General features: G+C 42.6%; 1 protein-coding gene across 3 annotated transcripts in view; it reads left to right on the top strand.

Annotated features, from left to right (window-relative positions):
• STK10 (serine/threonine kinase 10) overlaps window positions 1-12,440 on the top strand; it is a 112,519-nt gene extending 100,079 nt beyond the window's left edge. For all 3 annotated transcript variants that reach the window (XM_053290538.1, XM_053290536.1, XM_053290537.1), the window contains 8 exons: window positions 1,518-1,697; window positions 3,497-3,589; window positions 3,731-3,860; window positions 4,725-4,849; window positions 6,929-7,117; window positions 7,749-7,874; window positions 8,690-8,803; window positions 9,075-12,440. In XM_053290538.1, coding sequence (XP_053146513.1) covers window positions 1,518-1,697; window positions 3,497-3,589; window positions 3,731-3,860; window positions 4,725-4,849; window positions 6,929-7,117; window positions 7,749-7,874; window positions 8,690-8,803; window positions 9,075-9,215 — 1,098 coding nt within the window. In that variant the 3' untranslated portion in view covers window positions 9,216-12,440. The remainder of the gene's footprint in view (window positions 1-1,517; window positions 1,698-3,496; window positions 3,590-3,730; window positions 3,861-4,724; window positions 4,850-6,928; window positions 7,118-7,748; window positions 7,875-8,689; window positions 8,804-9,074) is intronic.
• Window positions 12,441-13,611: the final 1,171 nt, after the last annotated feature.

Genomic DNA, 13,611 nt, shown 5'->3' with positions numbered 1-13,611 from the left:
TTCATTCATTCGATTTCTAGACCGCCCTTCCAAAAATGGCTCAGGGCGGTTTATACAAAGATATAACAAACAAATAAGATGGAACCCTGTCCCTGAAGGGCTCACAGTCTCAAAAGAAACACAAGATAGACACCAGCAACAGTCACTGGTGGTACTGTGCTGGGGGTGAATAGGGCCAGTTACTCTCCCCCTGCTAAATAAAGAGAATCGCCACATTAAAAGGTGCCTCTTTGCCAAGTTAGCAGGGGTATGTACCACTCAATAAAAAATAAGAACATAACAGCCCTTCTGGATCAGGCTCAAGGCCTGTCTAGTCCAGTATCCTGTTTCACATAGTGGCCCACCAGATGCCTCTGGGAAGCCCACAAGCAAGAGGTGCGGGCATGCCCTTTCTCTTGCGGTTGCTGTGGAAACAAGAAGATATTGGTCCCATGGGATTTTCACAATCTTCAGTATACCCTTCATTTTGTGTGTTGGTTTTGGTAAGAAAATTATATTTTCTTCCATTGTAAATGGTAAGCTCTGGGCACTGGTTCACTGCCTTGAGCTCAGGCCAGAACCTATTAGTGATCTCCTCTTGTGTTGCAGCTCCATTTCATATGGAAGCTAATGCAACGCTCTTGCTATCGATCTCCTCATATACTTAACAATCTAAAGGCTTTGCCATCCAAGCATCACCAGTTGCATTTCTGCCTATCTGTGGTGGTGTGTCTTTTGGGGAGGGTCAGAGTTCTACTCTACAGTATGTTGTGATTGTTGCAGGTTTCAGTTATGAACTACTAAAGTTGGATGCACCCTCCCACCTCTACCCAACAGCATATTGTTCAAGTACAACAAAGGAGAAGGACAATGTGCAAAGATTACAGAGTTGCCATTCAGGGATCCAAGGCAGTAGATTCAGCAGTTGGCCACCTCTTAGAAGACCACAAAGAGTAATTGCCTTGTTACACATGCCCCCCCGCCCCCCGCAAATACACAAGGCACCTAAGCATGTCTTGCTTAGAGTATTCTTGCAATTAAGATAATCTCAAATGACAATCACCATTCCTTTTAAGCAGAGTTCACTATGAAAGCGGCTCCACCTGCTGCAGTATTAAAGCTGTAACCCACACGATGTACTTAAGTTCTGTTAACTGACCATATTATATTTCATGAAGCTACAGGGTAGTCAAAAAACTCCTCCATGTTTTAGTTCTCCTATAAGTTATAGTCCCCTGGGGGAAACAACTGTCTGGAGGTGTGGATCATTCTGGAGGGAAGTGTAAATGGCTACACAAGCACTGTAACGTGGAAAGGAAAAAGAGGCCTTTAACCAGAGTGAGTTGTGCTCCTTGAGTTACACTAGGCCATGGCAATAGGTCCTTGATCTGCAGAGCCTTGACAACTAGTTTAGGCCGTTCCCAAAATGTTTTCTTCAAACTTGACTTATCCCTGAATGGTAAAAAGTACTCCCCCTGTCCCCTAACACCATTCATCTTGAGTGGGAAGAGTTTGAATGTCCGTTTGGTCTCCTTTAGACGAAGAAGAAATTCTATGACACCGAACTAGAAAACCTGGAACGTCAGCAGAAGCAGCAAATTGAGAAGATGGAGCAAGATCACTCACTGCGCCGTCGTGAAGAGGCAAAGCGTATCCGTGCTGAGCAGGAACGAGATCTTGTTAAATTTCAGGAGCAGCTGAAGCAGAAGAAGAAGGAGGTAAAGGCTGTGGATGGGTCAAGGTCTTGTAAAATGAAATTCTAGGATTAATTCAAGGTATTGTCCTATCTTAAACCTTTTGGCCCTTCTGCTGCTATTGGCTGAATACCCGGTATGTTGCAGACAGTAGCTAACATCCTACCAAAGCATCCGTAATACAGAGGGGATATACCAGGAGTTTTTATGTAGTTCCCCCAGTGCAGGCACTGTTGTGCAAGAACTCTTATGAATCCAGAGTCCTGAAAGTATGAGGCATTCCTCATGCTCTGAAGGGGCTCTGTAAGACTGGAAACAAGTTGGGTCAGTGATGTGTTTCTGGTCTTGCATAGCCCTTCTGTAACATGAGGGAGCACTCCAGACTCCAAGGGCTCTTGTACAGCACCACACTGGCAGAGGGAAACGGGGGGTGTTTTGTGAGGGCTCCTGGTGTGTCCCCACAGTCCCCTCCCTATGCACATGCTTCATGAGTCAGGATGTTGGCTATTGTGTGCAGCGGGAGGGAGGTTAAGAACAGGGAGGCCAAATTTAGGACTGCAGAAGAAAGGGAGCAGAGCGGGCAGTGAACTGAGAAACAGAAGCCCGTGGTGGAGAAGGGGCCTGAAGGGGTAGGGATGAGGGGACATTTTTGAGGAAGCACAGGCAGAGGGCCTAGGAAAGAGGTGACAGAGTAGGGAAGAGGGAAAGAGCAGGGCACAGGAATGAACGGAGGAAAGAGTTTGAAGAGGTGGTAGCAATCTGACACAATAGTGGTGGGCTTGGGCTCCTAATATCCCTATAACATCATAGTGCCTTGCAGTTTTCTTTAACAGTCACTGCACATAAAAGTTAGCATGAAGTGATAAGCCAGCATACAACCGCTGCTATTCCAAAGATTTAAGATCATTTCATGTTGCCCAAAAGCAGCCAAGAGAAGCTTATTAGTTGCTGCTTCCACATCCTGCCCGCTTCTTGGTAATGTATGGAACAGCCCTCAAGTCACAAACTGAGCCACATCCTTCTGCTTCCACTTTCAGCTGGGCACACAGATATGCCCTTGTTAAATTTTAGAAAGGAAAGGCTGTATGAAAGAGGAAGGAGGCATAATACAGAAGGGTGGGGGGAAGTAGTTGGTATAAGTGAGAGACATAGAGAGGGAATAAATAAATAAATAAAATAAAACAATTTTGTTCGCCACCCCATAATAAATTGTTCTCTAGACGGCTTACAACACAACATTAAAACATCCAATAAAAACACACCAAAAAATACAATGCAAAACAATTTAAAATCTATTTTTAAAAGCCCTAGTGAACAGAAAAGTCTTTACCTGGCATCTAAAAGAACAAAGTGATGGTGCCAGGTGAACCTCCTTGGGGAGGCTGTTTCATAAACAGGGTACGACCACTGAAAAGGCCCTATCCCTAGTAGCCACCTGCCTCACCTCGTTTGGCAGGGGCACTTGGAGCAGGATCTTCCAAATAAGATCTTAAGGTCTGAGTCAGGACATAAGGGACAAGGTGCTCTCGCAGGTAACTCGGTCCCAAGCCATTTAGGGCTTTAAAGGGAAATGGAAAGAAGAGTGTTTGGTATAGTAGAAGAAAAAAAGACAAGCAAGAACAGAAGAATAAAAATAAATATAGGGGTAGTGATAGGTATAATAGAATAAGCTCAGTATAAAATTGAACAACTGAAACTCTGAATAGCCCTTCAACTCATTAGGTGATACCACCAACATGAGAGGTCTCCTCCACCTAACAATGTCAAGAAATCATACGGAGTGAGGGTATACTTAGTCTGAAAGTAAAGCTTCTTTTCTTTAGGTTAAGAGTGGTGTTGAAAAGCTCCCACGACTACAGCGCAAAGGGGCCATGAAAGTGAAGATGGAGGAATTTGCACACAAGAAGCAAGTCATGGTAAGCTCTGGAGATAATTGGCCCACAGTGGAAAGACCCACCTGACAGTTTTGCTTCCCTGCCACTCTGTTGTTGGCATGCTTATAAAATAGTATATACTACTTTATGTACACTAAGAAGAATATTCTTGTCGTCTTCCAGGAACAAGAATTTATAGCCAAGCAGGCTGAGGATTTGGAGCAAGCCATGAAAAATATCACAATCCAAAATCGAAAGGAGATCTGTGACAAGGAGCGTGAGTGCCTCGACAAGAAACAGTATCTCATGAGAGGTGAGGGGGGTTGTTTTTTCTTTTTAAGGCAAGAAGGTGGGGATGACTGAAGGGAAATGAACAAAGAAAATGTGGAACAATCAACTTTCATCTGAAACGGGCATTCCCATCACAATAGCACTAGTGTAGTTATAAGTGTGTATGATGCCAAGTAAAAAGCAGTAATAAAAAGCACACCATGTCCCCAACCCAAATATGGAGTTTGTAATGAAGTGTTCTTCAGTCTCCTGTCTGCAACTTCCTGGTTCTCCTTTTGCTTCTCATACCTCCTGCCCAAAACCATGCTGGAGTTTTTCCTCCCTAAGAGTCCCATGTGTGAAAGGGGATGAAGGAAAGTGAGATGGGGCCTAAGTTCTGAGCCTGAAGAATTGAGTCTAAGGACATAATTCATCCATGTGGTGATCTTAATCATCCCTTTAACCCTAGCTTGCTTAATTTTTCACCATTTATATGCATCTTTTCCTTGTTCCCTTGGATGGGCTTTCTCTTCCTTATCCTTCTCTCACACTCTTTCTCCCCAATCTCAACTCTCCCCGCCCCCGAAGAAATATTTCAAAAAAGGAAATGGCCAAGTCTGCTCTGGCAGGACCGATTTTAAATCGGGGAGTGACCCTGTTGTGGGTCACAGCCATCAGTTGTAGAGCCATGAATGACCTAAATATATAGGTTAGTTGGTCAGCTCACCTCTGAGGGTCTTCTGTTGCATTTTGTTTGTGTGTGTGTGTACAGAAAAATTTACCAATAGACCTTTTATCCCCTGCAGAATGAAGTAGTCCCAAGAGGCTGAAATGTTTTGCCTCTTTGTCTTTTCTTGTGGAGTGTTTGCAACTATATGCCATTATGCCTTTTTCTTGTTTTTTTCAGAAAAGGAAGCTACAATCTGGGATCTAGAAGAGCACCACCTGCAGGAAAAACACCAGCTTATTAAACAGCAACTAAAAGATCAGTATTTCCTCCAGAGACACGAGCTGGTCCGTAAACATGAGAAGGTAGCTGAACTTTCATGTTTCTGCCTCTGATGCTTTCTACTAACAGGCAGGGCATGGAGTCACTGCAAAAGAAACTGGCTTTAGCGGATCTACACACAATGACCTGCCTGCTCCTTGCATTAATACTTGGCGTGGTGCCTGGGATGAGAGGCTGATGTCTTGAAACTACACTAGTAGTTCATAAGAGCCCAAGTGAGAGCCAACTGTGATGAGCATTGTGCGGACAGACATAGTAGTCCCCTCTGGACTACTATGCAAGAATAGACTGTGGGATGAAGCACTGCAAGGAAACAAGGAAGCAGCACCAGTCAGTAACATATTGATATCTGTCAGTTTTGAAATACTTCTCTTTAGACTTAATATGAGGCGGAAAGAGGACAAGATTTCAGAGGCCATTCTTTGAGAATGACCAAAGTAAAAATGGCCTTTGTTCAAGTGAGAAGCCAGAAAAGCATGACTTCAGCATTTTAAATAGATGTTTAGAGGCATGATGGAATCTGTTAAAAAGATGGCTTTGCAGTAGGTAAGACACATAAGGCAAGGAAGGTCTGAATGATATTCGTAACCCCCTTTAGATCTGCATCTTGAATACCATGAAGGATTTTTAGGTTGCTTTGCTGCTGCTTTTTTTAGTGCAGGATTCTTTTGCACCTGTGGACTTCCCAGGTCCTCAAGTATTACCCATAGATGCCAACCCTATTGGTATAACATATTTTCATAAGGCTCCAGTAAAAAGTCAGAGACACAGATTAGTTATTTTCAAGAACTTAATTCTGGTTCACCAGGAAGCAAATTGAAATCAGTGTAGTAAAGAATTTGCATAAAAATAGAAGGCGGAAACTAGGTTGGTAAAAGGGTGGAGGGAAAGGCCTTGGGAGAGGGGAGAAGGCTGAAGAAGCAGCTGCAAAAGACCCATGAGACTCCAGAGGGATTCCAGCATTGGCAGCAAAGAAGCAAATTACTGAGAGGTAGCTTTGGGCACTTGTCATGAGTATTGCTGAGGAAATCTGGGAACAGGAGAGCTGGTTTACACTTTGGTGTCCCTTGTCAACAGTGAGGGTATCATTAACTTAAGCGGGGAAAAGGATGTACTGTATTGAGTATAAAATGATGTGTGTTGGGAGCTACCTTAATTATATATTTAATTTACGACAGACCCCTTGGATCTACCCCATGTTACCAATCCCTGTTATAGTGTCTGTTTTGTGTGTGTATACTTTACATTACTAGGAGCAGTTTATACACAGGCCATTGAACAAGCTCAACCCTCTCCAGAAAACATCCAACATGTCAGTAATAATGAAAAGTTGTCTGTAAGACTTTTCTAAGTTTAGTAACTCAACATTTTTGATTAGCAAACATGCTCAATACTGCTTAAGGAGGAAATTTGGAAGCTAAATTTTATGTTGCAAGGCTGCTCAACTTTGGCCCTCCTGCAGATGTTGTGTCTACAACCCCAAATCCCTGGCTATTGACCACTGTGGCTAGGATTATGGGAGCTGTAGTCCAAAAACAGCGAGGGGAGCCAAAGTTGAGCAGGCCTGATTTCCTGTTGCAGTGTTGACACCAGGTTTCAGAGGAGAATATTATAACATTAGGCCCAACAGTTCTGCGTCTAGCATTTTGCCCTTGTGGAAATTACACAGACATACCATTTGACAGTTTCCAAACTCACCACACGTCCCTCATGGCCACTGGCACTGCTATGGATGATCTCCACATGAATGGGTTGATCTGTGTGGTAAGTAGTTTAAAAATTATGGCCTCAGTGTGACACTGCCTTCATGCGAAAGTGGTGTTTGGCAACCTTTTTATGGTGTCTGTTATGTTTGAATTGGTCCCTAGTCACTGCTTTTCCTGTGATTGTACCCCTGGAGTAAGCCTCGGCGAATCTCATAGGTCAGATTGCATCCATGAACGTTTTATGACTTTCTCTGCCACTCCAAATCTCTCTTTCCTCCTCATCCCAGGTCTTTTGAATAGCATCCTTGGCAAATGGTCAGAGTACTCTTTTAGAGTAACTTGTAGCATCTGTTTAATTGACTTGTCTCCTCTTCTTTGTCATTGTTGCCGTTCTAGGAGCGTGAGCAAATGCAGCGGTATAACCAGCGCATGATAGAGCAATTGAAGATTCGACAGCAGCAAGAGAAAGCCCGTCTTCCCAAAATCCAGAGGACTGAAGGGAAGACCCGCATGGCCATGTACAAGAAGAGTCTCCATATCAGCTCCAGTGGAAGTGCCTCCGAGCAGAGAGAGAAGATAAAACAGGTGAGTCTTGCTGAGAGAGGCAGCTACCTTGCTGAAGGGGTTGGACTGTGGAACTTACATTGCATTGAATGTGATCCCTGGAAGAAAGACCTGTTGATGGAAAGCAGAATTATAAAATGTACTCAGAGGGTTACCTCTGCTATATCCTGCATTGGCAAAAGCCACAAGACTTAGGCTGTTGCCTGATTTTTTGGTCTTGTTTAATGACCCTTAGACTCTAATGCTAAATAACATGCAAGTTGGTACTGCCAGGAGCCTTCATAGTGGGAGGCCCAAGCATCCTCCCTAAAACACCTTCTGTGTTTTTGTTAAAGAATGGGAAGGTCATAGCTTGGTCTCCTGTAGGGCAACTAATGCAGCCTACAGTGAAATTGAATCCTGTTGACAAGTCAGAGATGTTCAGACAAGCAGATATCAAAGGGATACATCCCTTTGAGGGCCTATTCCTAGTGCCAAGTAAAAGCAGCTTCTGCTGAAAGGAAATTTGTTTTCCATGCTGGTGAAAGTAAACTTGTTTTCTGTGGTTTCTCTGTGCCATTTTCTAGCTCCTGCCATATTAAAACTATATGAAGCTGTTTTTAAGTTCCTCTGACTATCTATTTATGATGTCGGGTGCTTCCTTCTGTTACAGTTTGCACAACAGGAAGAAAAGAGGCAGAAAGCTGAGCGACAGCAACAGCAGCAGAAACATGAGATGCAGATGAAGGATATGAGCGCCCAGTGTGAGAGCAACATGAATGAACTCCAGCAGTTGCAGGTAACTTCATAGCCTGGTCCAGCTCTGTCTGAAGGAGGAGCATGCCAGGCCACTTGCTTGTCCTAAATAGAGGCCTTCATCCATGCGAAGGATCATGTGTCATGAAAAAGCTTACGTAGACCTGGAAAATAATCTCATTTTTTTTAAGTTGGTGGATTTGTTCTTGTGTTGATGTGATGCCTTCTTTGCTAATAATGAACCCAGAATGGTTGCTGTTAATAGTACTAGGATGGCTAACAACATCAATCCTTTTTAAAATATTGAAATACAAAGAGATACAATACCTAAAATAAGCAAATTGCCTAAAAGCAGCAAAAAAATTTTTTAAAGTCAGAACACTTGGGACAGCTATGGCTTACAAAGCAAGAAATCCACCACAACAGAAGCAGCTTCAACCCAATGCAAAGTCTTTTTTAAAAGCCAAGTTATGATATTTGTATTCTACATTCCCTCCAAAAAGCTCCAAGTGGTGTACTTGGAGGGGTGTCTGATGTTATTCTAACAACAACTTTGAGGTATGTTCATCTGAAACTGAATTCCTCGAAGCTATGAACCTCACAGCTGAGCAGAATCTGAATGCAGGTCTTCCTAGTTCAAGTGCCATGCTCCATGGCTTGGAATTTGGCTTATGCACACCTTGTCTCGAACAGGGGTCTTCACTGTATTTGAGAAATAGGTCTCTATCGGGTTCTTTCCTGGTCCTGGATGCCCATGTGGGTTTTCAGTCAAGTTAGCAGGGATGATGGATTGGTGTGACCCCCACTGTGTCTTGCCAAAGCTTTCTCATACATCTTTGCTCTTTTAAATCTATATAGAATGAGAAATGTCATCTCTTGGTCGAACATGAGACGCAGAAGCTGAAGGTTTTGGATGAAACCTATAATCTCAACCTGAAGGATTGGCGAGATAAGCTCAGGCCACGAAAAAAGGTAACTACTCAAGTTTTAATAAAGGTCACACAAATTTTGAAATTTGGCAGCATTTCAGAATTTAATGTTGCAGTCCAGATAAAGTTGCCAAGTTAAGTAGCGCAAGAATATATCTGAATTTTTGCATGAAAATTTGGATTATATTTACTTTTGCTTTTCTCTCCCTCCCCACACCCCCACTTCATATTGGTTTTAACAGCTCGTTGTCTGAGCAAAGCCAAGTGGTTATAGCAGAAGCATTTCATGTAACTTTGCTCCCTTTGTATTTCAGGCATTGGAAGATGAGCTGAACCAGAAGAAGCGAGAACAGGAGATGTTCTTTAAACTCAGTGATGAGACTGATGGCCAGTCTCCAGCCTCACCCAACAAACCTGCCAAATTTGTGCCATTCAGCTCTGCGGAGGCTTCCTAGCCTTTGGAGTAATGGGCAAGGCTAGCTAGAAATTCTGCCTTTATCCACTGGGGAAAAGTTGTCAAAAGTCATGCCAGGAATCCCTTTCCTCCTGTGCCAGCTTCTGCTCAGTTCCATGTCTCCTGTTCAGTTGTGTGTGAGGCAACAAATGTGGCCTGAGGTCTGCCCCTCTCATCGGGCTTTCCTGGAGAGAAGGCAGATTCCACTTCTCAGTGGCACTGGCTGGTGCTGACTAACTGCACGAGGAGAGCTGCAGTTGAGCTTCAAGCAGGAGAGCTAATAGTATGTCGTGTTCAGAGTTCATGCTGTTTGCTGAACCCATTCCCTGGCGACGGGTCTGACTGGTGGTCTCTCTTACCACCTATTAAAGTGATCAATATTAGCAACCTAAGAGAAGTTCTGTTACTTCTAAATGCTGCCGTTAAGCCTGCCGCCTGTTACTTTTCCTAACCAGCTCTCCTGTGTGCTAAAGCCAGGCATGACAGTTCAGTGGTGTCAGCTAACAGTGTGGCTTTGTCTAATGGTTGGACTTTTGGCTACCTCAAGGCACAAGAGGTTCACCTGAGCGCCTTTCAAAAACAGAATGAAAGATTTCCTGCCTGATTGAAGCCTCCATCTCTTAACGGAGCGAAGGACTCTTTTCCCATCTAGGCCTCCCCTTGTGAATATTTGTTCCTCAGCTTGTTTTGAAATGACCCAGCACTTCTGGTGACTTGTGACACAATTTCTGCCCTTTCTCAAATGTAGGGTAGAGATATCGGGACCTAAAACATGGAAGTAAAATCTTCCAGTCCCCAAGCCCAGAGCTCTTTCCTGGCAAATGAGGCAGTACATTCCTACCCAGAGTGAATATCACAAGCTGTGAAGGCCTAAATGTGCTTAAGAGCAATGGAAATTGCTGCCTGACTTGAGGATGTGTGGATTAGCATTTCTACTCCCAACAAATGGTTTTGAATGAATATGCCTGACAAACATCTATGCAGTTAAGATCCTGAAATTAGCTTGGACTCTGAAGAGATGGGTATGTGTGTAAAGGTGCAGTCAGCCAACTGATGACTGCCAGTAGTTTTTTATGGTCTCAGATTGCCAAGGTCTGTTCTCTTGCTGAGGGCTCAACATTTGAAAGGGACAAGTGCATTACACACCCTCTCTACTTAACTTGTTTTCCATATGATGTTCTGCTAAAACAGAATTGCCTTTCTGTGCCCTTCACTTTAGGCTCTTTGGATACGGATTGCCTCCTCTTCAGTTGTGTTGTAATTGTTCTTTCCCTGTGATGATTAACAGGGAACTTTCTCTCCCCTAGCTCCTTTTCTTTCCCCAGGGCTATTGGTTTAGGGGAAGGTCTGTGCTCAGGTTGTGGCAAGGAGCTGATGTTTGCTATACTAATAAATTAAATAGAAAGAAAACCCCAAATGCACAATATTGCAGCTGGCCTAGGGTTAAGTTGCTTTGTTTTGTGCCATCTCGTGTGATGTTTGGTTAATAGCAAATGCTAGTTTTTGTGGGTTTAACTCTGCTCTTAAACTATATTGTTTGCTGTGATTAGAAAACATGTTTTTGGCATAAAGCAGCATCTGCCTGAGAACTGCTTTGTGTATGACTTTGTGGTTGCTCTGAGTATGGAAGGATCCAAAAGAGTCCATGTAAGAAGAGCCACATATAGGGAAACAGATGATTACATGTCTGAAATACTAAAGATCTTCAACATTTCTTAGACTTTGAGATTCTACAAAGGGCATTTTTAACCAAGGAGGTATATTTTCCCCTATTTGGTGATTAAAAATATATTGCAGAAGTTATAAGGCTTTATTCATTTTGGCCAGTTTGCGTTTTTCTATAAACTTAAAGCTGTTTGTGTCTTGTTGCTTTTCACAGTACAATTCGCACAATGTTAGATAACCGCATTTAGTAATTTTTTTGATTTTATAATTCATTCAGATATAAATGCAAGCAAATGGTCTGCATAGTTTATTCTATTTCAAACCACTATGCATTTAGGTGGCAACATGGTCCAGTATCTTTTTATTGCACTCAAGGCCTGTTGCACTCCTATTACACAATTGCACTCAAGAGCTCTGCATAAATAGCTGATTGCCCTCTGTGTGCTGATTTGTTAGTCCTGATTTGTTTTCCTTTCCTGATGTACTGGCCTATAATAAAGTAGCCAATAACTTTGACAGCAGAAATTTGTCAGCTTGCTGGAATGGAAACAGAGGTCTAGCAAACTTGGGGCTACTGGCTGTGAATGCAGCCTTGTTCTGTATTGAATGAGGATATATTAAATGTCGGAATCAAAATTCTGTCTGACTAAAATGTCTGCTTAACAGGTTCTGGATTCTAGAGTGTGTAAAAGTCTAGAAATTGCATCTAGAGAGCACTGTCGCTTCTCACTACTGCTGTTAAATCTTTGTTGAGATACAGAACAGTGTGTGTGAGAGAAACTGGAACAAATTGTTGTGCTCTAGGGAATTCTTTAAGAAAAAAGCCAAATGTTCTGACAGCAGTTTCTTTTCTAGCCGTATGTTATTTTATATCCTTTATCAATAATTTGCAGTGTGTGTGAGCGTGCGCATGCTACTACTCCAGATCCTTTATACATCAGCCATTCACTCAGCTGATTAATTGTATGTTTGGCTGCAAAATCAAACCATGGTTGCTTATCGAGAACTTATGCAAATACTGGATACTTCTTTCTGTACCAGTCTGCTGTCAGAGGTGCTGTAACTTCACAAAGGTGCAATATTTACCTTGTGCCAATGTTTCCAGAAAGTCTCCCCCCAACTTCCTTCTAAGGCAAGAAAATGCTGCTTATTTTCTTTCAAATAACATTTTCCTAATCTAAATAAAACCAGCTTATATTTGTTTGTTGGGACAAAGAGATGACATTTTTACATTGGATTTAAATGAGTTTTTTAAAAAAATGTTTTTTCTTTTGGGGGGTAACCACTGTTGTGAATAATCTGATAAAGGAAGGCACTGCATGTGTACAATTGTCAATTGTGGCTTCAGGTCAGCAGTGCTGGCGTCTTGTATTTATATGTGAACTTGGCTTGGGTGTAAGGGAATTTGATCCCAGAATTCTGCTCATTTAAATTTAATGCATCCCAATCAACAGCTTTGATGCTCTGAACAAAACAGATTGTTCTTAAATATATATTTTGTTTCATTCTGAGAGCTCCCTCTGTATTGTTGTGTTGGTAATAAACTATTAATTCTTCAAAATTGCTTTGTCCAGTTGGAACTGGGTATGATTCCACAGTCTTCTAGAAACAGCTAAAGAGTGACACTGTTTGGTAGAGCGGGAGAGCTGCACGCCCCACTCTACCCGTTCTATTGTCCTTTCATTATTTAGCACCAACAGTGTAGATACTTAGAAGCATTTGTCAGATGCGTCCCATTCTTTAGATTCCATGACAGAAGCATGCTAGATTGATTATCTGAAATCCAGGACAAAGGGTCCTTCTTCATGGTGTCCTCTCCTTATAGCAGCCACATTTTCAACCGTCTTGTGCTGACTTCCAACCGTATTAGTCTACCCTTGCAGTATACACACATGATTTGGTTCAGAGTGACTTTTGGCACTGGAGCTGGTTGAAAAGTAAGACTTCCTACGGACAGTTCTAGAGCCATGTTTAGTCTGTTGTAGGAAAAACAATGGAATCCTGTGATACCTTGGACTAATACATTCATTGTGACATAAGATTTTGTGGGCTAAAGTTCATCAGATGTGTGGTCTCCTAAACTGATGGGTTTATACACATACAGCTACAGCGAAGAAGGAAAAGACTGACCAGTGGGGGCAAACAGCCCAGAAAACACAAGAGAGAGCCATAGGTGTATCCCATTTCTATGAAAAGTATAAATGAAGATCCAGTGAGGGAGGTGGTGACTACCCTGACTTCCAGTTACCTTGCCCTAAACAAATCCAGGACAAATCAAAATGCAAACAAGCACTCATACATAGTCTGATTCAGCTACAAGTTAGCATGGGCTGCCTGAGAACTTCAGCTGCTGTAGGTGAGGTCATGTGAGAAAACCCTAATTGTCCCCATAAAAGAATTAGAGCAATTCTAATAGACTCACTGCTGCAAAAGAAGGAAGCAGATTTTTCATTTGAGTGGGCATGGATTGGACACCAAAAACGTAAAACTTGGTCTGTTCACTGCGTACCCCCCAAACTGGATTTTGGCTATTATGTACTGTCTGCTGTCCCAGAAAGAAACTTGCATGATAAACCTGATATTAGGGCTCACTTGACTTGAACCTAATTCTTTCTTTCTTCATTTATTGTCCTGCTACATTCTTGGTGTTTAAAGTCTGGTGGTGCTTAAATGGAGAGCAGGGGTGTGTGCGTGGCTACCAGCTGAGTCTGTTAAATCTTTTAACCAAAACC

This window comes from Hemicordylus capensis, chromosome 2 (genome assembly GCF_027244095.1).
Source record: "Hemicordylus capensis ecotype Gifberg chromosome 2, rHemCap1.1.pri, whole genome shotgun sequence".
In the NCBI taxonomy this organism is placed as follows: Eukaryota; Metazoa; Chordata; class Lepidosauria; order Squamata; family Cordylidae; genus Hemicordylus; species Hemicordylus capensis.
This window is presented reverse-complemented; position numbering and strand designations above follow the sequence as displayed.